The sequence below is a fragment of the Zootoca vivipara genome, chromosome 5 (genome assembly GCF_965207765.1).
Source record: "Zootoca vivipara chromosome 5, rZooViv2.hap1.1, whole genome shotgun sequence".
Classification (NCBI taxonomy): Eukaryota; Metazoa; Chordata; class Lepidosauria; order Squamata; family Lacertidae; genus Zootoca; species Zootoca vivipara.
Window position 1 is genome coordinate 92,847,599 of NC_142588.1, and position 25,359 is coordinate 92,872,957.

At 43.8% G+C, this 25,359-nt stretch overlaps 1 protein-coding gene across 4 annotated transcripts in view; it reads right to left on the reverse strand.

Annotated features, from left to right (window-relative positions):
• ARMC9 (armadillo repeat containing 9) overlaps window positions 1–25,359 on the reverse strand; it is a 90,722-nt gene that overhangs the window by 46,230 nt on the left and 19,133 nt on the right. For 2 of the 4 annotated variants that reach the window (XM_060274281.2, XM_060274282.2), the window contains exons 8-12: window positions 21,644–21,801; window positions 19,637–19,735; window positions 12,672–12,707; window positions 1,425–1,459; window positions 240–351 (exon numbers count right to left, since the gene is read on the reverse strand). In XM_060274281.2, coding sequence (XP_060130264.1) covers window positions 240–351; window positions 1,425–1,459; window positions 12,672–12,707; window positions 19,637–19,735; window positions 21,644–21,801 — 440 coding nt within the window. The remainder of the gene's footprint in view (window positions 1–239; window positions 352–1,424; window positions 1,460–12,671; window positions 12,708–19,636; window positions 19,736–21,643; window positions 21,802–25,359) is intronic. The other 2 variants (XM_035133035.3, XM_088669305.1) reach the window with 1 other exon arrangement.

Sequence of the window (25,359 nt, forward strand, 5' to 3'; positions counted from 1 at the left end):
CATGTTCAAAGACTGGAAAGGGGCCAGAGTGAATTCTCAGCCCTGAAAGTCAAACAGGGTGAGGCAGTGCAGCCCAGAGAGGGCAAAGACAACAGCAAGCAGAATTTGGGACAGTCAAATTTGGCAAGAGAGACCAATTCATATCCAGGACTTGGAACGCTGCAGCATCCTTTGGTGAGCATGGGGTGACGTCATATTCCTTGCAAGAGATGCACCTCTCTGTTGTCTAGCTCACCCACCCAGCGCAATGCCTGCAGCAAGAAGGTTTTCAAGCGGTCACTCCCTTCAACCAGGTCTTTCTTTAGCTTCTCGTAATCCAAAGATGGCAAGAGCGGCACCTCCTGCATTTTCCTGCACGGCAAAATGAGAAAAGAGGCACTCATGAAAAACACAGTGACTCCTTTCAAAGGTGCAAGTTGATCCCAGCCAAGTGAGACATTTGGAGATGGAAAACCTGTGGAAAGAATGTACCACTTTACCACTTCAGACCGAAGATGGGGGCTCATGTGACTGAATATACCTCCATATTAAAAAATAAATTCTTGCACATAAAAAAAGTAAGGGGAAAGGTAAGGCAGGGCTAAAAAGCCATCTCCATGACCTGCTAGCTTTCCGTGTGCAGGGATTTAATTTTTTTCAAGGAGGAACATTCCATCATGTGAATGCCCACCTGCCATTTGAAGTGGTACAGTCCACAGAGGCTTACCACTTTTGTCTGAATTAGTGCACAGTATGTCCCCAGACCTATCTTTTCATTAGGGTTAGCTCCATCCCAAGATGCAGGCTCTGCTCCTTTACAGCTAAGCACAGTCCCGTGATCCTCTGCCCTGCGACCCACTGTGTTTGAAAGGTTCTGATTGTTTCCAGCACCTTGACAATAATGCTGCAAGGCAGTGTGGTCATATCCCCTATGACCACCACTGACACTAGTTTGCAATTAGTTTTTCAGGTTACCCCAAACTGGTTTCCACTCAAGTGGGATTAGAAGGGCAGGCAGTTGTGGAGTACACTCACTTCCAGGGCTGTCTTACCCATAGGCGCTAGGGGTGCAGGGAACCCAGGCGCCGGGCTCTCAGCAGTGCCAGGCCGAGAGTCTGGGGCCCAAAAATTGAGTCCAGGGAAGAGCCCGTCCGTCGGTCAGAGCGCTGCGACAAGCTCTTCTGCTGCAGGCGGCTCTGCACGAGTTTGGGGACGATCGAGCCAGCTCCTGCGTGCCTGGGACTGGGCAACCTGGGGGGAAAGGCACTGGGCGGATATTTGCACCCCGGCACCGCATATGCTTAAGACAGCCCTGCTCACTTCCAAGAGGATCAGATGAATTAAAGGAGTCTTCATTTCAGCTTTGACTTCTCAGTGCATTTCAGGTCACTGCCCAAATTATGCTTTTTTAAAAGGAACAACAAATTTAAAAGAAAATTACTTACACGGGAACTAATGACGCTCTTAACATTGTTGAGGCCTGTAGTTAAAAACAGAGAGGGGGGGGGAATCAAGGTTTAAAAAAATCAAGGTTTTCTTGGTTTACAAAAGTACGTGCCTTGTCTTACATTCTTTTATTTAGTGTATGTGTGGGGTTTTGTGTCTGCATCACTTGGGTAGGTTTGAGAGAGAGAGATTAAGGCAAAACCAAACCTTGGGTTTTTCTCGTGGTTACCAATACTCTTCCAAAATACAGTTTGGAAACATCTATTAAAAATGTAGCTTGCATCCAAGGCAGTTGTGAGCAATTTAAAAACACCATCAAAGATCTAGGGTGATAAAGTCACTGCAAAAAGGCACTGCTAATCAGTGAAATAAGCAAAAAATAAAAAAATGAAAATCACCATTGATCACTATCATGAAATGGAGAGGGAGGAGGGCTCCCTCAGCATAATCCAAAAGTTTTGAGGGAGAGGTATTTTAAAGACCTAAAGACAAGAAGCCTAGCTGAGGTTTCTAAAAGTCTGGAGAAGGAATTCCATCAGGCTAGCACCACCACCGCCCACAAATCTGGCCTCAGAAAGATTTCACACAAGATTACTTACTGCAGATTAATTATACAGTCTGCTAAGAGATCCCGAGTATGCAATCTTGTTTTATGGATTTAAGGACAGAGGGATGCTATTTATATATTAAAAAAAACCCGACCAGGATGTTACTAGCCCAGAGATGGAAGGAAGAGACAGCCCCGACCAGAGAAGAATGGCAAACCAAGTGGATGGACTATCCAAAATGGCAAATTTAACTGGGAAGCTCAGGAATCAAGAAGACAAGAAATTTAAAAAAGAATGGGAAATGTTTATAATTTATATACAAAATCACTGTAAACAGGTAAAAAAATTAGCAGGATTTTAAATACACTTGTAATGTAACAGAATGTATAGATAATTTAGGAAGATGAAAAATTGGATAAGTATTGATATGCAGTTGAAAACAGAATCAAAAGGACCCATGGAAGGGATGGGGGGAAGTCAGGAGATTCAGAGTAATCTCAATATTTAGATTTTGTACTCTTTTTTTATGTACCGTACTTTTCCGTGTATAAGACTAGGGTTTTTTCTTTTAAAATCATGCTAAAAATGGGGGTTGTCTTATACATGGGTAGTGCATAGGGTGGGCATTTGATTGGTTGCTGCTGCAGCTGGTAGCGGCTATTGTGCGTATTATTGATTGCTGCGTCAATGGGTGGTGTTGACTGGCTGATGCTGTGGCAAATTTGAGTCACCAAAAATATGGGGCATCTTATACATGGAAAAGTACAGTATGTTTATTCTCCCCCTCCTCTTTTTTGAAAATCAAATAAAAAGATGATGAAAAAATGAATAATAATAAAAATCAAGACCACACAAGACTGAGCCCACACATGCATGCTCATTGCTCTATCATATGGAGGACTCAAACAGCCAAGGACTCTGAAGGCCAAAGACACAACTTCAACTGGGAACTGTTAAGCCCTGGGAACTCAAGTGTAATACAATCCCAGCAGCTTGTTCTGGGGCACAGCTTGAACGGAATAAGCTTCTGGATCATCCTCAAGATCCTGCGTGGTTATTAAGGGAACAAACTCTACTCACAGGCTTAACAAACATCTATCTTAATAATAATAATAATTTATTATTTATACCCCGCCCATCTGGCCGGGTTCCCCCAGCCACTCTTGAGGAACAAGAGATTGGAAACAGAGTTAAGTAAGGTCCAGGAGAAAAGATAAGCTTTTTCAGATGGGGTTTAAATACTTGGAAGGAGGAGAGAGGGGTGTAAGTGTTGGAAGCAGGAAGGGGAAGAGTTTCGGATAAATTGAGCATCCAAACAGAACGGATGGAGATTCAAGACAGAAGGAGCCCAAGGCTTAGGCCAAAGAAAAGCACCAGAACAATGATGACAGGAGAGCAAGTAAAGAGAGAGGAGGAAAAAGAAGTGACCAAAGCAAAATCTTATGATTTCAATTGGCACAAACAAACCAGAAATTCTCCCAGAATACCTTGCCCACGAATCCATAACTGACAACAGTAGCATTACTGGTTTTCAAGATGACTTGGGACTGTAAAGTTAGGTGCCTGAGAAAGGGAGGGCCTTTCTTCAATGCATAACATGAAGCAATCCCAAGCTACAAATCCAAGCCCAATATATTCTTTATTCATTCATTCAATCAATCAATCAATCAATCACTTATTGTGTTTGACTAAAAGCCATTACAGAACATTTTTATTAGAATAAAATTAAAAGTGGTATAGGCGCTGGTGACCAGACAATCGCCACATACACATCCCAATGCATGATCAAATAGTGGCCAATGGTAGGTTTTTAAAAAAAATGTAGAACACTTTGCTGAAATCGAACAATCCATAACGGAGTGAATATCTCAAAAGATGCCTCTTCCTAGTAGACTTGGCTCTGGAGTTGATTAAAACCTCTGAAGTCAATGCAAAGTCAGAAAGTCACAGCGAACTATATGCTTTGTGCAATCATTTTATCTCTTCTATTCGTGCAATTGTGAAATGTGATGATTGTGCATAGGCTGATCAAGCAGCGTAATGGTTACAAGGTCTGTAAAGTTTCATGTTGCTGTTATAGGGCATGATTATGCAGTTACACTCAACATGTGTACAATTATGGACTTTTACATCATAGGTGTTGCTGACCTCAATACGGTTTCTTCTTTGAGACTATATTGTTTTATTGAAAAAAGAAAGTTCCCAATAAAGGCATGATTTTTCTCACTTGCAAATGGTGCCACGCATGAAACATTTTCCAGGTACAGTTGTACCGTGGAAGCCGAACAGAATCCATTCCAGAAGTCCGTTCAACTTCCAAAACATTTGTAAACCAAGGTGCGGCTTCCGATTGGCTGCAGGAAGCTCTGGAGGCCGTGCCGGATGTTTGGGTTCCAAAGAACGTTTGCAAACCGGAACACTCACTTGCGGGTTTGCGGCGTTCGGGAGCCAAAACGTTCAACTGGCAAGGTGTTCGTCAACCAAGGTATGACTGTAGTTTATTCTTACAGCTTTCTTGGGGTACGTTTGACCTCCAAACCAAACTGATACAGTATTTTTTTCTACTGACAAGAGGCTTCATTAAATCGAACACCGTTTAGCCCATCAAAAGCACTAATGTCTTGTCACTTTTTAATCAGATGCACCTGTTTCAATGTAGGGACTGCACTGAGATTACTTGGAGGCGGCCAAAAGGGGAGGAAAAATATTCTGCGCAGATCTTCCCATTACCCATTTCAACTATGTCAATGGGCACCATTTATTCCCAGAATATTCATCACCATCTTTTTTTGGTCAGAATTAAGGCTCCTCACTTTGCAAAATCATTTTCAGGCCCACTAATACCTTTAAAGACTGGCCTTCTTTCATAACTGCGGCTTCTTTCATGGCAGACTCTATAATCAGCGCCTATTGTTAGGCGTTTGAGCTGGGGAGTTTTAGAAGACAAAGGGCACGAAATGTCAGGGAAGATTGTATTACTCCATTTGACATACCTTCCGAATGCTTGGGAATTTTGCAAAGCTCCCCTATGTAACACAAGGAGCATCTCTGCCACAAACGAATAAGTGTATACCTGCATAGGATGTCATTTCATATTATGCTTAAATCAATGAGTGATGATACATAATAGTCAATTAAAAGCTCTGCAGCCTTAAAACTAAACAGTTCTCTTACAGTACAGGGGCTTCCTTTCACAGCAAGAGTGGCATCCAGACGTATTGTGTTCTACCTAAATCCACTTGCCTTGCACTCATTTTTATTCATTTTCCTACTTTTGATTCATGGTGACAGTCTTTTTGTTTCGATGAGACATCGCCGGTCCCCCATCAAAAGCTATCTAACTCAATGAAACCATGCTGATTCGTTCCATCCTAGGCAGTTATCCTGAAAAATGCTTAAAGCCTTTAAAAAGCCCCAAAAGAGAGATGTGAAGGATAAAGTGCAAATGTGGCAGCCTGTGGATGTTGCTGAGAACCATTCTGGTCCAGTGGATTTTTATTTTTTAAGACTTGATTAAGCATCTGGAAGATATTAGTTATAACGGGTGGGATCTGCAACAAAACGTGGCAGTGTGGAGTGCTTCTTGTTCAGGATTCTAGCCACTTTCTTCCATTCCCTCCCCCAGATTTGCACACACACACACACACATGTATGTGTATATATATATATATATATATATATATATATATATATATATATATATATATATAAAAGACACAGTCTGTCAGCATTCTGTGGTCATAGGGCATACTCAGACCTCACTGGATGGTTTGCAGGGGGCTTCTTCTTATTTCCCCCACTAATTTTTTTTTTTTAATACAGCAACCTTGGGGGTTCCCATAAACGTGCGGATGCAGCCCACTTTGGATAGCCATCAGCACTCAGCACCACTATTGGAGGGAATAATGGAATCATGTTGTTTGTGCTCAAAAGCAAGAGTACCCTACGCACACAGAGTAGCTCCCATCCTTGGGAGTGGCAAAAGGCATGTTTTGCATGCACACAGTCCCAGCTTCAATCCCTGGTTTCACTAGTTAAAAAGGATTAACCAGAAATCCTGAAGCCTCACTGCCACTCAGCGTGGAGAACACAGAGCAAATGGTTCTTCCCGTGTTCCTGGATGCACCTGCAGGAGGCACAGGTCTCTGCCAGAGATTATGTCTGTGCACACTGAGGTGCTGCTGTTGGGTGCTACGCAAGCCTGTCAGTGAATGGGAAGAAGAGGAGAAGAATTTGGATTTGATATCCCGCTTTATCACTACCCTAAGGAGTTTCAAAGCGGCTAACAATCTCCTTTCCCTTCCTCCCCCACAACAAACACTCTGTGAGATGAGTGAGCCTGAGAGACTTCAGAAAAGTGTGACTAGCCCAAGGTCACCCAGCAGCTGCATGTGGAGGAGCAGGGGATCAAACCCGGTTCACCAGATTATGAGTCCACCACTCTTCACCACTACACCACACTGGCCCTCCCTGGGAAGGGAAAGATGAAGGGGTATTGCATGGGGATCCACCTCCACTGTACACAAGGGAGGAGATCAGCTGTGTTTGGGTTTCCTTGGGGCAGAAATGTAAATGCAAATGGAGACCCTCAGGAAACTGAATTCTGCACCATTCTGTGATTTCCCTCCCCCCCCTTTGCTTTGCACAAAATCCTCTAGGCCTCTTGGCATAGGGAAAAGCTTGTGCCTAATGTATGAAGAGCATCCGCTACAAACAGCCTTAAGAGACCATTTCTGCAGGAGACTGGAATCATTGAGCTTGGAGTGCAGCGACTGAGGAAGGAGCAGAAGGTGAGCTGAGCTTGGGAGACACTCTGTAGGTTTTGTGGCTTTGTCTTTTGGGGCTGTGTGTGAGTAAGTTTGTGTGCTTATCTGTTTTCTTACTTGTTTGTGTGCCTGTGCTGGTTTTCTAGGGCTGCTGCCTCTTGGATTTGGGTGACTGTTCAGGCTTGTGTGGGTGTTTGTTTCTGGCTGTGACCTTGTTTGTTTCTGGCTGTGACCTTTCACCTAGAAGTGTGAGTCAGGAAGTTCAGGTGATTAGCTGTGGGCGGAGCTAGTCAGAGCTTGGAGTGCAGCGGCGCGCGCCTAGCGGCGCGCGCAGTTTGAACCATCTTTTTGATCTAGGGCAGCAAGTCTCACACGTTTGTTAGGGGGGGCCTAGGCCTCTTCCTCTTTCCCGTTTGACCTCAAGGTTTTCAAGATGGAGGTGGAGGGAACAAGCATTGTCACCTGCAATTCCTGTGCAATGTTTGTTTTCTTGCCAAAAGATGTGGGTAGCTACACCTGCAACAATTGCAAGTTGGTTGCCCTACTAGAAAACAAGGTTGCCCTTCTGGAAGAGAAGGTGCAGCAGCTTCAGGGGCGTGTATCTACGCTCCAGAGAATTAAAGAGCTGGAGCTTTTCTTGGATGCAGCAGAGCACACTGTCTGCACCAAGGATGAGACAGGGGATCTCCCTGAGGAGGAGGTCAGTTCCCCAACACAGCAGCCAGATGTATGGAGGAACGTGACTCATAGAAGTAGAAGGCCCAGGGATCGCTCTGAGTGCTTAGAATTACACAACCGTTTTGAAGTGCTCATGGAAGACGAGAAACAGACTCCACCTGAGGATCTCTCCCTCATCACAGTTGATGAGGAATATGAAGACGAGCAACCAAGTCAGTCCTCTGGGAATATGCAGGTAACCTTGGAAGGGACAGCACATGGAAGAATCCCAACCAAGCCTATGAAGAGGCGAGTAGTGGTGATTGGGGATTCCATACTGAGGGGTACAGAAGCAGTAATCTGTGGGCCTGACAAGATGTCTCGAGAGGTGTGCTGTCTACCTGGGGCCAAGATCGAAGATGTAACAGAACGGCTGCAAGGAATCATAAAACCCACCGACAAATACCCCTTCCTTTTGGTGCATGTGGGAACCAATGACACTGCAAGCCATAGCTTACAGAAGATCAAAAATGATTATGAGGCTCTGGGCAGGAAGTTGAAGCAATTAGATGCACAAATTGTCATCTCTTCTGTCCTCCCAGTTGAACGACATGGCCCAGGGAGAGAGGGAAAAATAGGGGAAGTGAACAACTGGCTTCGCAAATGGTGCAAACAGGAACGGTTTGGATTCCTAGATCACGGTCTGCAGTTTCTTGAAGATGGACTTCTGGCAAGTGATGGACTGCACCTCACAAAAGTTGGGAGGAATGTTTTTGCCACGAAACTCAAAAACCTCATCAGGAGGGCTTTAAACTGACTTATGTGGGGGAGGGAGACAGTGGTCCTGAAGGTAGGAGTCTATCAAATGCTGAAGATGATCATCCGAATGTCAAGGACCAAATGGAGCAAGCAGCATGCAGACCTAGTGGTGGGACGAAAATATCCTTAAATAAGAGACATGGGGGAATGATCAACGGTCTTCAATGTCTGTATACTAATGCACAGAGCATGGGAAATAAACAAGATGAACTTGAGCTCTTGGTACAGCAAACTAAATATGACATAATAGGCATCACTGAAACCTGGTGGGATGAGTCTCATGACTGGAATGTAGTAATAGAGGGATACAATCTATTTAAGAGAAATAGACCAAACAGGAAAGGAGGAGGAGTAGCTTTATATGTTAGGGATATGTATACCTGTGAAGAGATCCAGGATTTAAAACTTCAAAGCCAAATTGAGAGTATCTGGGTCAAAATTAAGGGAGAGAAAAACAACAGTGATCTCATTGTGGGAGTTTACTATAGATCCCCAAGCCAAACTGAGGACACAGATGATGCCTTCCTGGAACAGATGGCCAAGCATTCCAAAGGAAGTGAGATAGTAGTAATGGGGGATTTCAACTATCCTGATATTTGTTGGATGTCAAACTCAGCCAAGAGCATAAGGTCGAACAGATTCCTCACTGGCCTTGCAGACAACTTCATTGTCCAGAAAGTGGGAGAAGCAACAAGAGGATCAGCCATTTTAGATCTGGTCCTAACCAATAGTGATGACTTGGTTAGTGGGGTAGAAGTGGCAGGATCATTAGGTGGGAGTGACCATGCTCTTCTGGAGTTTATTATCCAGCGGAAAGGAGCAACCAAGCATACTAAGGTCCAAATTCTAGACTTTAAGAAAGCCGACTTCAGAAAACTTAGGGAAACGCTGGGTGAAATCCCATGGACAGTAATACTAAAAGGGAAGGGAGTTCACGATGGTTGGGAGTTTGTTAAAAGGGAGATATTAAAAGCACAACTTCAGGCAATACCAATGAGACGGAAACATGGAAGGTGCCTAAAGAAGCCAGGCTGGCTATCTAAAGAACTTTTGACTGAGTTAAGATTTAAAAGGGATATGTACAAAAAATGGAAAAGGGGGGAAATCTCCAGAGAGGAATTCAAACATATAGCCAGCACGTGTAGAGACAAAGTCAGAAAAGCTAAAGCACAGAATGAACTCAGGCTCGCCAGAGAGGTTAAAAGCAACAAAAAGGGCTTTTATGGGTATGTCCGTAGCAAAAGGAAAAACAAGGAAACAGTGGGGTCACTCAGAGGAGAAGATGGTGAAATGCAAACAGGGGACAGAGAAAGGGCAGAACTCCTCAATGCCTTCTTTGCCTCAGTCTTCTCCAAGAAAGAAAAAAACGCCCGACCTGAAGAATATGGAGCAGATGATTCAGCAGGGGAAACACAGCCCAGAATAAGTAAGGAGGTAGTACAAGAATACTTGGCTAGTTTAGATGTATTCAAGTCTCCAGGGCCAGATGAACTACATCCAAGAGTATTAAAAGAACTGGCAGAGGTGATTTCAGAACCACTGGCAATAATCTTTGAAAATTCCTGGAGAACAGGCGAAGTTCCAGCAGACTGGAGGAGGGCAAATGTTGTCCCTATTTTCAAAAAGGGGAAAAGAGAGGACCCAAACAATTACCGCCCAGTCAGCCTGACATCAATACCAGGAAAGATTCTAGAGCAGATCATTAAGCAAACGGTCTGTGAGCACCTAGAAAGAAACTCTGTGATCACTAAAAGTCAGCATGGGTTCCTGAAAAATAAGTCATGTCAGACTAATCTGATCTCATTTTTTGACAGAATTACAAGCCTGGTAGATGAAGGGAACGCTGTGGATGTAGCCTATCTTGATTTCAGCAAGGCCTTTGACAAAGTGCCCCATGGTATTCTTGTAAAGAAGCTGGTAAAATGTGGGCTAGACAATGCTACCATTCAGTGGATTTGTAGCTGGCTTACTGACCGAACCCAAAGGGTGCTCATCAATGGCTCCTCCTCATCCTGGAGAGTAGTGACTAGTGGGGTGCCACAGGGTTCTGTCTTGGGCCCAGTCTTGTTCAACATCTTTATCAATGACTTGGATGATGGGCTTGAGGGAATCCTGAGCAAGTTTGCAGATGACACCAAATTGGGAGGGGTGGCTAACACCCCAGAGGACAGGATCACACTTCAGAATGACCTTAACAGATTTGACAACTGGGCCAAAGCAAACAAGATGAATTTTAACAAGGAGAAATGTAAAGTACTACACTTGGGCAGACAAAATGAAAGGCACAAATACAGGATGGGAGACACCTGGCTTGAGAGCAGTACATGTGAAAAGGATCTAGGAGTTTTGGTTGACCACAAACTTGACATGAGTCAGCAGTGTGATGCAGCAGCTAAAAAAGCCAATGCAATTCTGGGCTGCATCAATAGGAGTATAGCATCTAGATCAAGGGAAGTAATAGTACCACTGTATTCTGCTCTGGTCAGACCTCACCTGGAGTATTGTGTCCAGTTCTGGGCACCACAGTTCAAGAAGGATACTGATAAGCTGGAACGTGTCCAGAAGAGGGCAACCAAAATGGTCAAAGGCCTGGAAACGATGCCTTATGAGGAACGGCTTAGGGAGCTGGGTATGTTTAGCCTGGAGAAGAGAAGGTTAAGGGGTGATATGATAACCATGTTCAAATATATAAAAGGATGTCATATAGAGGAGGGAGAACGGTTGTTTTCTGCTGCTCCAGAGAAGCGGACACGGAGCAACGGATTCAAACTACAAGAAAGAAAATTCCACCTAAACATTAGGAAGAACTTCCTGACAGTAAGAGCTGTTCGGCAGTGGAATTTGCTGCCAAGGAGTGTGGTGGAGTCTCCTTCTTTGGAGGTCTTTAAGCAGAGGCTTGACAGCCATCTGTCAGGAATGCTTTGATGGTGTTTCCTGCTTGGCAGGGGGTTGGACTGGATGGCCCTTGTGGTCTCTTCCAACTCTATGATTCTATGATTCTATGATTCTATGATTCTAAACAGGGCTGCAGTTTGTTGTTTTTTCCTATTCCCTAACTCCGCTTATGTCTGAAGCCTAGAAAGCCAATATCCTCTCCCTGCAAAGAATGCACTGGCTGTGGGCAATCTGGAATGGTCATAAAGGTCTCTTGGCTAGGTGGCCTGCCTGCAAATGGCCATCTGGGCTGCAGAAGGTGCAGGCCAGAACCTGGCTCTCAACAAGATGTACTGTACTTTTAAGACAATCTGTCTCTTACAAAAGATGCCACCTGACTTATCATGCACAGGCAAAGATGGACTCTTGAGCTCATAGCCATTGTTTCAATCATTTCCAGAGAGGTAGCCTTGTTAGTCAGTGGCAGCAAAAACAAACAGTCTTGTGGCACCTGAAAGACTAACACATTTATTATGGCATGAGCTTTCATGGGCCACAGTTCACTGACTCAGATGCATGAAGCGCTATCCAGAGTTTCAGGTAAATATAGAAATGCTTTGGTGGATACAGATGTCCATGCCATCCAGAAGTGTTAATAATGTAATCACTGCCTGTACTTAACTGCGTTTCCTTTCCTTTCAATCCCTCCATTTACATCTGCCACAAATGTGCATCTCCCAACCCAAGTTAAAACCATGCAATGCTGAAATGGATTGTAGTCTGCAGAAGGGTGATGTAACTCTATTCTAAAGGCTTGTTTTCCCTCTATCAGACTTAGGCCAGTTCAGCCAGAGGTGGCCCCACTGCTGAACAGAGTGTGGATCTGGCACACTTTGCACCAGTTTTGCTTAACTCGGCATAACTTACACCTTCCATTCTTCGGATTGTTCCCTAAGAGGTCTTTAATCGAGTTGTTGGCACCCATCTGTCTCAAGAGACAATGGAGTGCACCTCAGGGGGTGAAGTCAAACTGCTGGAGAATCACAGTGCCCACTGTGGCTGCAGAGACCGGAAACTCGCAACTGCTGCCTCCCATGTTGTTTTTGCTGTGTTAGTAGCACCAAAGTGACCTCCCTGGGGTGCAAGGTTGGGCAGCATGTATGGCGATCTGGGCTGCCCAGGTGACAAGACCCTCCTCTCGGCCTTGCTGCTGTGGTACAAAGGAAAGCAGAGCAAGACATTTGGCACCAGCTTGGCCACAAAAGTTGCTGGAAGGAGGCGTACAAGGCGCCATTCAACCACCTTAGGGACTCCACTCTGGATTGTGTAGGGTTTACTCCTTAGTCTGCCTATTATAAGGTACAGGCTTAATTTGACTTGTAGTTGTACTGCACTTTCCCATGCAAGCATTCCAATAGATTTCCATGCAAGCATTCCAATACCTTTTGCCATTCAAAAATGTCACTGATGCACAAGCAGAGCAAAGGGCATGGGCTAAAGGGCCCGTAAAGGGGAAAGAGGACAGGAAAAGGATGCATAAAGCAATGTGGGAAAGATAATAAAAGAAAATGCAGGAACTTACATATTCATCATCACAGGGGCTCATACAGCAATATCCCTTTAGGGGTAAACAGGCACACATTAAAATAAAAGAGACGAAGAAAAAGAAGAGGAAAAGTTAACAGAAATCACACAGACATGATCAGCAGTTTAAAGAAAAATACAACATACAAAAATAACAATAAAATTAAAGTTTGTTAAGGAGTAAGAGAAAACAGATTTTGGAAAGGGACATGGACCTGAGCTTTGACCATCTTTAAACCTGTGCTATTTCCACCAATATTCTTGTGTGTGTCCACAAAAGACCAGGGAAGGTCTGGAAAAGAGGGTGTAACAGACAACTTAAATGCCAAATTGAAATTGGTAGTGGGAAAGATAGAGAGAAACAGATATCTGTTAGTTACCCACTATTCAAGGCCGGCCCATCTATTAGCCTTGGTAAGGCAGTAACCTCAGGCGGCAGGCTGTGGGCAGCTGGGAGGGGAAACAGTTCCAGGCCCCTGAGGAGTGTGCTGCTTGCTTCCTCCTGCACTTGCCTTCACCATGCCAGACTTCCCCGGACAACCACCAGTCACTTCAGGCAGCAGAGGATGGGGAGGCGGGGAGGGGCATTTTCTGTTCTGCCTCAAGCGGCAAAATGTCTTGGGCCAACCCTGTTACTACTTCTCTTGACCTGAAGCAAGATGCTGCAACCAAGGGAGCTATTGAAACAGAGCCTACACTTGCAAACACCCTGACCTCACTCAAACTGCTGAGCGAAAAACTGGGAAAGGATCTGCCTCTCGCCAGCCAGTGAGCAAATATCCTGTGGCACCTCCAGTTAACAAGAAAAGTTCTAGGTTCCTGAGTGATTCCTTTGACAGGCAGGCAGTTCAATGCCATTCTTAGTTTTAAACAAGTTAGGCTGCACTCCTATACCCACTTACTGAGATGTAAGCCCCATTGAACTGAATGCAACTGACTTCTAAGTTTCATTCCTCCCTCCTTGAAATAATATATCTTCATAACTTCATGTTGTTTCAGAAATGTCAAGGGAGAACATCAAACTATTCTAGAAATCCACAAATAATAATCCTACTGTTTATGTTTTAGGTAGGTTCGGGCCTATGCATGCATTTATAAAAGATTTGATTATTGCTATTTAAAAACAAACAAACATGTGAGAAAGATGTCTTAAGATGACATGGTTTGATTAGAATTAAAAGGTCTTTGCAAGTGCACCACAATAAAGGATTAAACGCCCAAAATGTGGGACGCCCTGTGGGCTCAGTCAGTCATGAAAGCAGAAAAGCAGAAACCAAAAACAGTATCTGAGAGGCTGCAGCAAGAGTGTATTTCCGTTAAAGCAGGCATCCCCAAACTGCGGCCCTCCAGATGTTTTGGCCTACAACTCCCATGATCCCTAGCTAACAGGACCATTGATCAGGGATGATGGGGATTGTAGTCCAAAACACCTGGAGGGCCGAAGTTTGGGGATGCCTGTAACAGTTAAAGCAATTGTCACTGATTTTATGACACTTCCTTCTCATTCTTCGTCCAAGGAGAAGATCATGGGAAAGTCCAAGAAGGTTCCTACAAACGGCCACATCCAGGCCTGCTTAGTTCCAGAGACGGCACCACAGCAAGTCTGTGCACAATCTGTGCTAAAATAAATATTAGAGCTCTGTGCCAGGCAATGCAAATTCTTCACCAAAACCACTGAATTCTACAACCAGTAAAAATCTTGCAAAGTGAACATGAATTCCCTTATTTCTAAAAATGAATCTTCCTGCACAGCTCATTCGGGCTGTGATCATGGCAGGGAGGGACAAGGAACTGCGCAGAGCACCCTGCCCACTGAATATCTTGGACAACCACCTCCAGCTTCTGAGCAGCCCTGCACCACCAAGGCAAATGCAGCTGTATATCATGGTACATTGGGAACTTGACAGAGGAGTACTTCTCAAGGAGATGACAGGAATGGGAGATCTACTAGCCAGGATGGCTATGCTCTGCCTCCACGGTCCAAGGCAGTAACACATCTGAATGCCAGCTGCTGGAAACCAGAGGAGGGCAGAGTGTTGCTCTTGTGCTTAAATCCCACAAGAGGCATCTGTTCAACCACTGTGAGAATAGGATGCTGGAATAGATGGGCCATTGGCCTGATCCAGCAGGCTCTTGTTATGTTCTTATGAGAACCTGGTGGGCTGGTTTTTGCTTGCCAGACATAAAGTGACAAGCTTCAGCAGAATGAAGCAGTAGAATCCTGAGATCACTGAATAGATTTGCCAGTCCTTAGTCTTCCCCCTTGTGAAAAACCTCCATGCACGTAAAAAAATGGCAGAACAGGGAGAAATTTCTAGCTCAACTCACTCCCTGCTGTGTTACGTTTTCTACCTGGAAACAGTTTTAAAAAATGGAACCTCACACCTGAAGCCTCAAGTTTCCCCATTCATTCTGTTATCACATTTTCATCTCATTCTGCTGCATATGTGGCAAGGCTATATTGCTTTCTGAAAAGATGCAATATGTACTGTGAGCAAGGCAGGCTGCCATATTTTGTCTAATGAATAGTTCTGTGTAACTTGGAAATTTACACTCTCCTGCATCAATACATAAAAACTCAGAACTTTGCATCTGGGGTAGGGAGGGCGAAAGAGTAAAAAGTTTCTAAAATATTAGGTAGTGATTTCCATCTGCTTATTAACAAAATGTTGTTACTTACAAAAATGTCTCTGTGAAAAGTAAAAATAAGAGAGTTTCCTCATTAAACTGTAAAGCAAAAACAAACTTACTTTTTGTCAAGTGGATGGGTACCACACAATTGGAATTCTAACCATTTGCCATAAACAGAAAGTACAAAAAAACAAACAATGCAAGAATGCATCCAACTCCTTTGAACAAAAGATTAAGAGGTTTGTAAAATAATATGAGATCAACAAAAGTTTCACCTTTTGTTTGCAAAAGCAACATAGGACAGTATGAGTGTCACACCTTTAAGCTCCCAAGCTGCAACAATCTCATTCACTTCACTGCCTCTGGAACTTACGAATGTCAACGACTCATCCAATGCAAGCGTCTTTACATCACTGGCTGCCTTTGCTTTCATTGGGTGCCGCACCCTCTATAGCAGCAACAGCAGGGGGCGGGGAGCTAAGATGCAGGGCTGAATGTGGCGTCTCTCTTTGACCCTCAGGATCAGGACTCCCCCTCCCCAGTGCCGGATGTAGGGCAGTGCAAGCGGTTCCCCACCCCCATGGCACCAAGCCGAGGGGGTGTAGAATAATATTAATAATAATAATAATAAAACCTATATTTATGCGCCAGGGGGCCCGCCCTGTGGAACGCCCTCCTGTCAGATGCCAAAGAGATAAAGAACGACTGTACACAACTTTCTGAAGACATCTGAAAGGAGCCCTGTATCAGGAAGTTTCTAATGTTTGGTGTTTTTGCTGTGCTTTTATTATGCTGGAAGCTGCCCAGAGTGTTTGGGACAACCCAGTCAGGTGGGCAGGGTATTATTATTATTATTATTATTATTATTATTATTATTATTATTATGGCAGCAGCAGCTGTAAGGCTGCAGAAGGTGCAACCCCCCCAACCAACCTGTTGCTTGTCATAGAATCATAGAATCATAGAGTAGGAAGAGACCACAAGGGCCATCTAGTCCAACCCCCTGCCAAGCAGGAAACACCATCAGAGCATTCTTGACATATGCCTGTCAAGCCTCTGCTTAAAGACCTCCAAAGAAGGAGACTCCACCACACTCCTTGGGAGCAAATTCCACTGCCAAACAGCTCTTACTGTCAGGAAGTTCTTCCTAATGTTTAGGTGGAATCTTCTTTCTTGAAGTTTGAATCCATTGCTCCGTGTCCACTTCTCTGGAGCAGCAGAAAACAATCTTGTCTCGCCACTTTGGGCAGCGGCTGATCTCCTCATCCTCTTAGGATGCTGCCCTGAAGCAGCTCACTTCAGACTGCTTTGCCCTCTGGCCCCAGCTCCCGCTGACATGTGGCACCCAGAAGGATGATGAAGCATCCCAGCAGAAGCATCTGAGCAGCAGCTGGATAAAGCATTGGACAGAGGACAGAAGATGTGAGATGCAGCTGGGTTCAATCTGTGTGTAAGTGGTACTGGAAACCCCTGGAAAAGATGAGGCCATCCAGGGACAAAGTCTACACAGAGTGGGAGGGAGGGAGGGAGGGAGGGAGGGAGAGAGAGAGAGAGAGAGAGAGAGAGAGAGAGAGAGAGACTTGTGGCTCTCCAGATTATGTGGGCTCCAACTTCCTTCATTCCTGATCATTGGTAGTCCTGGCTGGAGCTGATGGGAACTGTGAGTCTCTGAAAGGCCAAAGGTTCCCCTCCCTTGATATTCAGAGGATAGGAGAGGGCCACCCACAGAGCCCAATGGAGACAGGGAAAGCAAAGAAAGAGTGTGTCCCCCTCTTCTTTCTTCTTTGGCGATCACTAGTAGCTGAGTAAGATTGTCTTCCATAAACATGGTTTTAACAATGAGTCCCTAAGCGACTGTGGAGGCCAATTCTGGATCCACATGTCCTTCCACAATGGGGACATTGGTTTCCGGGCGGAAGTTGTCCCCCTTGAAAGAGCAATTATTCAGGCAGGTTGGAAGAAAATCGGCTGAATCACGAGGCATAAAAGGAATCAAGTTAGGAGAGGGGGAGAGAGATCAACTGTATCAGAGGCAGCAGAAAGGTCACAGATAAGGAGGACTAAGGACAGGTTGAGCCGTGAGAAGGTCGCTGGTGGCTTCCATGAGAGCAGTTTCTGTGGAGTGCAAGGGGCAGAAGCCAGATTGTAAGGGGTCAAAACAGAGTTGGAGGAGATAAAAATGAAACAGCAGGAGTAAGCAGCATGCTCCATGAGCTTTGAGGAAAAGGACAGAAAGGAAATTGGGTTGCAGTTGGGGGAGAAAGGCAGGGTCAAGGGATTAGAACCAAGAGTCTCAAGAAGTTTAAATCTGATCCCATTATTACAGTCTCCAGGTTTTCTGCACTTGCAGAGAATCACAAACTGCACACAGCCTCCAGTCCATATTTCCACCAGACAGAGCTGGCTGGATTTGGAAGACCTGGTTGAAAGAGTCACAAACTCACTCAACAGATGGCCTTGCTAAGGGACTCCCTTGCAACTTCAGTTTCCTGTCTGTAAAAATGAGAACAAATAGTGCCCTACCTCCCATTCATGTTTTATAAGCAAGCAAATTAAAAGCTTTAGAGCAGTGGCTCTCAAACCTCTTGCACCTGGACAACTTGAAAATTGCCAAAGGTCTTAGAAGATCACTTTTCTGCCTGTTGTTTAGCCATTGCAAAGCGCTGTGCTGAATATTAAATATTTTTCTTCAAAAAAAAAATTAGGAATTTTTTAAAATACAATAATATACAATTAAAATACAATTAAAAATCAATATGAATATTTTTAGGAACAGACTGTTATCCTTTTTGTTTATTAACGGACAACTCCCACTCAGAGTCACTCTCTTTCTCTAGCAATAGCTTGGCTTCTTCCCCATGCTCTCACTTTTCCACTCCTTTCCTATTTCCCCCCACTCAGGAGCTTCCCCAGATGTCATAAACTGGTTGAATACAGAAGTATGGTGGAGGAACCAGCAAAGAAAAGGCTCAGAGTCCGGGGCGTGGTGGTAGGGCAACAATGAGTGGTCAGAGGGAGAAGAGGGAGAAGTCTGGGAAGAGGAAGGCGAAGAGGTAACAGGGCTCAGTGAGCAGGGGGAGTCTGTGGTAGAGAGAAGCCCAGAATCAGAGGCAGAAGCTGAAGCAGGAGAGGCCAAGAGGCAGAGATGAGTCAGGCTGGTGAAGAGTCATGGGTATCTCCTCCTGCTGCTGCGACAAGCTCCCCTCCTGCCTGGTCTCCCAGAACCAGAAGAGGCATGAAAAGGGCGGAGCAGCGGTTGACTGCATGCAGGTGCAATCTTTGACTCCTTGGAAAAAACCCTAATGAGGAGGCAGGGACTTTTAGTCTCAGTGACCAATTTCATGGAGGAAGACCACCAGGAATGAGCTGCTCTGTTCATTAGACATGGCACTCAACCAAGTCTGTGAAGGTCATGTTTTTGCTCATAAAGAGTTAACTCCCTCTTTGAAGTATGTGCATAGCTACCAAGTCTCCCGTTTTTCACGGGAAACCCCTGGATTTTAATCCATTTCCCGCTGTTATCCCGAATAGAAAAAAATCCCGAAAATCCCCCGGATTTCCTACCTGCCAGGGAGGCTCCATTTCGGGTGCCGCTCTGCCCATGTCTGGGCACTGGAAATCGGGCAGAGCAGCACCGGAGGTCGCTTCTACGCATGTCCAGACATGCGTAGAAGTGACTTCCAGTGCCGCACCGCTGCTGATCCCACATTTTTCAGCGGGAGACTTGGCTGCTATGACTATGTGATTACTGATCTATGTGATTATGGCATTCTCCTATGACACCAGCCATGGCTTTGTTCCTCTCGGGAAGGCAGAGCACCCTCCCATCACAACTGGCCTGTCCTACCCACCAAGGTTCTAAGATCAACAGAGGGGCCACTGTGCCCACCATTCTCTACACACACCTGAGCCCCCCCCCTCCCGCCCCATGTAGCTACACCACTTTGAAGAGCTGCCACTGCAGACCACTTCAATGAAGCTCATGGGCCACTGACAGTCTTTGGGAACTGTTGCTTTAGAGCAGGCATCCCCAAACATTGGCCCTCCAGATGTTTTGGACTACAATTCCCATCTTCCCTGACCACTGGTCCTGTTAGCTAGGGATCATGGGAGCTGTAGGCCAAAACACCTGGAGGACTGCAGTTTGGGGATGCCTGCTTTAGAGAGTGCGCTGCACATGTAAAAGTGCTGCCAGTGCACCACATTCTGCTTTTTGAGAACTGCTAGAAACGACCTTCCTCAAGGCCACCAGCACATGATAAAACCGTCACAGACTTATGCACCGCTGGGGAAGTGTACTGGTTAGGCACAAGCCGCAAAGGTTATACTCACAGTTCCAGGCCTTGTGAAGTCTATGCTATGTGCTACGCTCTGCCTCATCTGGTTGCTAAATAAACGAACACAGACACTCTGCAGATCTTCTGGGGTGATCTACCAAAAAAAAAAAAAGGTAACACATCAAGTCAGTGGGAAATCGCATTTTCTTTTGACCTTGGCTACTTATTTGCACAAGGAGGTGCCAAAACGGACAGAATGCCACCCTGCTCTTATAGGTATGAGGACCAAAAAACAGGGGGGGTGATGATGCTTGAATTATGTCAGTAAAAGTATGGCAGAACAGCCATTCTGTGCTGTGCAACGTCCCTGCAAAGCCCCTTTTGTGCAAGCCCCACCTTGACTGCCCCCACACCAGACACCATCTATGTCATGCGTGGGGCAGGGGGGAATAGACAAAAGAGTCTGGCAGGCCAAATTAGGCCTGTGTGGGCCAAGGTTTCTCGCCTCTGCATTAAGCAGTCTGGTTACAACTGCCTCCAATTTCATTTGGCTGGTTGCTCATACAGGTAGGTGGGTTGGAAAAAGTCAATGGCAATAAAGACCATGTAAAGCTTGAATGAGTTTTAACGTAAGACTCAAATCCTAAGTTTTATCCGGGTCCCACTGGAATCAATGGAGCAAAGTTTGGAGTGTGACCTAACTAGGTCTGGATCTAACCCATAATCACTCTGGACTCGTAATACATTTTTGTTTGTTTAGGAAGGTTCTCATCAATGGATGAGTTTTGCTTTATGCTCATTGAACAGTGATAATACCTGGGACCAGAAAAAAAAATTCTCCCTCACTTGACTGTCTTAGTAACCCCTTGGGATTTTGGAAGTGAGGACGCAGCTCTTGCCCTCGCAAGTGGGGGTTTATATGTGCTTGCTTGAGTCATTGGGAGCCAACTGCGCTGCTGTAGCATATTCCTGTTGGCTCCTGCTCTCTTGTCAGTGGGATTCTGTGTGATGCAGATTCTATTTACGGTATTATTAGATTTATATATACCGCCCTGCATCAAAAGATAAAATTATGTGGCTTCCTCCCCTTGGGATGCAAGGGGGGAGGGAGAAGGGCTGGGCTTCATTTAGTCTTTTCTGCCACTGTGATTGTATCATTGTATGAAATAACTGTATGAAATCTAAGATCATAAAATGCAAAGTCCGATGAGCTCACAGTTCATTTCCAAAACTCCTTTGAATGCAACACTCAACTAAACAGCGCCACCACCTGGTAGAACTAGAACAAAACCGTAAACAGATTCGCAAAGAATGGGTGTCCAATGTCTTGGAGCCCCTTGAGATGAGGCTTTTTAGCTTAGAAAAAGAGCAACTGAGAGGAAACATGATAGACATGTCTAAAATTAGTTAGGGTGTGGAGAAAGTGCCTTTCTCTAGAGCAGGCATCCCCAAACTTCGGCTCTCCAGATGTTTTGGACTACAATCCCCATCTTCCCCGACCACTGGTCCTGTTAGCTAGGGATCATGTGAGTTGTAGGCCAAAACATCTGGAGGGCCGCAGTTTGAGGATGCCTGCTCTAGAGCTTGCGGTTATCCAATGAAACTGAGTGGTGGGAGATTCAGGACAGACAAAACCTTTCTTCATAGGGAAAGTTTTTCCTGCCCTGTGAACATTCTGGCTGCCCTTTTCTGAACATTTTTGAGCAAACCCATACACAGTATTCCAAGTGCAGTAACAGCACAGATTTGTCATCACAATGCTGGGAGTATGATTTTCAATCCCATTCCTAATGGTCCCTAAAATGGAATTTGCCCTTTTCACAGCTGCCACTCACTGGAATGACATCTTCATTGAGCTATTCACTGCAACCTCCAAGGTCTCTTTCTTGGTCATTCACTGCCAGTTAAGGCCTCGATTGCATAAATTCTAATTTATGTAGGCATGATACTTCACAGGCAAAAGCCTCCTTCATCAGACCGATCTGAGTAAGAAGCATTTGGCAATATGCAAATGCGGTTTATCACAACCACCAAATGTGGATGCTCTCAAGTTCCCCCTTACCATTTTGCCACTGACTGTGGCCTCAAGGGAATCCACCAGCTCGGCCGTCACCCCAATGAGGTTGTGGTAATCGGCTTGGATTTTGTTGAACCGCTTGAGGTAGGTCATGGTTTTGCGTTCAGACTCCACCAGCTGCTGATGTAGCTGCTGCAGCATTTCTGTGGAAGGGAAGAAAGGGAAATTACGAGCCTTTCCCCCTTACCAACCGCACCGACATACTGAGGACTGGAACAGTCCTGTTTCCTTCATAGCACTCCAGCTAATGCTACTATCCTCGACTATTTTAGAGGTCTACATCACATTGGCTCTCAATGCACGTGTGTGTGTGTGTGTGTGTGTGTGTGTGTGTATACAACACACACACACACACACACACACACACACACACACACACACACAATGCCTTGTACATGGTGTTGCTCAGGAATTCTAAGTAACAAAGTGCAGTTTTGAAATCTGTGATTAAAATAAGTGCTGTTTTGAATGGTCCAGTGTGCCATCTCGATCCAAAATGATGCCTATTTGTACCCAAGCACAGCCAGAGACTTGCTCCTTGATCTCATCAACCATCATGCAAAATTTGGTCACAGTATCTGAAGAGGAGTCCAAATGCATAGTGAACAAACTATATATAACATCTACATGGACGCACGGAATATGCTGTTGGCGCCTACTTTGGCTACAAATCCAACGTGGTGACAAAAGAGCCGGAGGCAGCACTTACTCAGTTTTGCATCACCAAGTATAATTGTCAGACAATATCCTCACCATCATAAGACATAGACCAGGAGAGGGAGAATGTCCTCTGTCATCTTTAGATTACATCACTACCCTAACACTGAAACAAAACATGGGAGAGCAGACAGAGAATATTTGCCTCTAAAACTAGACAATTTAACGGTCTTGCTAGAACATTCTGTCTCAGCAACCATTGCTCAGGATAGTTAAGGTGGCACTTGTAAACAGAGCTGAGTATTTACTGGGGAACATTCAAATGAAAAAGAAAATCACAGAAATCAACTTTACAACAAAGCATTAAAACAGAACCGGTGTTTTCATTTCCCAGATGGAATCACTTCATGAGGAAATACTTGAAAACTCCTCTGCTAGGATATAGCACTGCTTTCAGAAGGTGCATTTGAAGCCATATATATTCTCAGGAATCACCACCCCAGTACCAAAAAGTGGCATGTGTTTGCCTCTTCCAACAAACACCCAGCAGTTCTAACCTTTATCCGGGGGGGGGGGCATTGCAACCTGCTTTAGGGTCCATACAGACATACGCAACTTGATTGATGGAAGCACTCACTGTTCTTTACCAAATGGACAATCCTCTCCAGGGGTTCTGCTAGTTGAGAGCAGAAGTCAGCATTGTACAGCAGAGATGTCTGGCAGCTGCACCATCACAAATCCACTCACATCCCTACCCTCTGGGATGCTTGTTCTTTTCTTCTATTTTTACTAAATTTGTTAAGTTATTTTATCTTGCCCAAAGAAACTCAAAGCGACTTACAACCAACCCAAAAAACAGAGATACATGAAAACCAAGTCGGGGAACAGAAACACATTAAAAACATCCCATCCTGGAATCCAGAGATGATATGGTCAGATAGAGAAGGTAGAACGGTAATAGTAAGAACGATGATAGAAGGAGAACACTGGTACTGGGTGGGCATCTATATACCTAATGGGAGCAAGATGGAATATTTGAAAAAATTAGAGAGCCATCTGATGAATTATATGGGACAAAAAATAATAATAATGGGCGATATGAACGGAGTCATTGACCCAGAACTAGATAGAAATAGTACAAAGAAAGGTACAAATAAGACAAAATTACCAAAAAAATTCATGGAGATAATGGGAAATTTAAACCTAATAGATGTATGGAGGTTTAAAAACCCGTTAAAAAAAGAATATACACACATATCCGCCCGACACCACTCTGCGAGTAGAATAGATTCAATATGGATCCCGAAAGAATTGTCATCAAGGATTCAAAAATCCGAAATAGGACCAAATATCCTATCAGACCACAACCCGGTTACTATGATATTAAAAAATGACCAAAAAGACAGACAATGGAGGTTAAATGTTTTTTTATTAAATAATGATAAGATCACTCAGGAAGCAATAGAAAGATTAAAGGAATATTTCAAACTTAATAATAATAGTGGAGTTGACCCACTAGTTGTTTGGGATGCAGCAAAGGCGGTAATGCGGGGTTATTTTATTGCACAAGGGGCCAAAATTACAAAAGTCAGAGAACAAAACAAAGAAAAACTCTTGCTAGAGATAAAGAAAAAGCAAAACCTTCTATATAAAAAGTATAATAAAACGTTAGAACAAGAAGTTAAAATATTGAGAATGCAATTTGAAAATCTAATTGATCAAGAATTGGAACGACAATTGCAATATTGGAAATATAAAAACTTTGAATGGGCCAACAAACCTGGCAAATTATTAATTTGGCAAATAAAAAAAAGGAAAAATGAAAAAATAATAAATAGAATTAAATCAGAAGGAAATTATATATATAAAACCGAAGAAATTTTAAAAATCTTTCAAAAATATTATGAAATTTTATATCAAAAAGAAGAAAATTCCCCCCAACAAATTGACGATTTTCTAAAGAAATATAAATTACCAAAGATCTCAAAAGAAAAATTAAGCCAATTAAACAATGAAATAACAATCTTGGAAATAACAAATGCAATTAAAGATATGAAAAAAGGGAAAACCCCAGGCCCGGATGGGCTCCCAATAGAATTTTATAAGGAGCTACAAGAAGCATTATTAAATCCATTAAAAGATTTAATGAATTTGATTCTCCAGAGAGGTAGTATACCTCAATCATGGAAAGAAGCTCAGATAACATTAATACCGAAGCCACAAGCAGATTTGGATATCCCAGGCAACTATAGACCAATTTCACTCCTAAATAGTGATTATAAAATTTTTACTAAAATAATAGCGAAAAGATTAAATAATATTCTTGAAGAAATTATTCATAAAGATCAGGTAGGGTTCATAAAGGGAAGATATGCTAAAGATAATATCAGAACAGTGGTAAATATCCTGGAATGTTTAGAGGACAGAAGAGATAAAAAAGCAGCCCTTCTTTCCATTGATGCGGAAAAAGCCTTCGATAGGGTATCATGGCTTTTTATGACAAAAACATTAGATAGTTTAAATTTAGGAAAGAAAATGGATAACGCAATCAAGGCAATATATAAAACGCAAGAAGCCAGAATATCTATAAATGGCAAATTAACAGACAAATTTAACATTATGAGGGGCACCAGACAGGGATGCCCCCTATCTCCAATTCTTTTTATAATTACTTTGGAAATTCTATTAAAAAATATAAGAGAAGAAGAGAAAATTAAAGGAATTGTAATTGGAAGGAAAAAATTTAAAGTAAAAGCGTTTGCCGATGATGTAATAGTAACTACTGAAGACCCTGTCGAGGGCATCCCCGCAGCAATGGAAAAGATAAGAGAATTTGGAGACCTAGCTGGCTTTAAAATAAATCTTGAAAAATCAAAACTCTTAGTGAAAAATTTGGAGGGGAAAGAAAAAATAGAACTTCAAGAAAAAACTGGACTAAAAATAGTAAAAAAAATAAAATACCTGGGAATTCAAACAACTGTAAAAGGAATCGACTTAATACAAGAAAATTATAAGGAGATTTGGAAAACAATCAAACAAAAGCT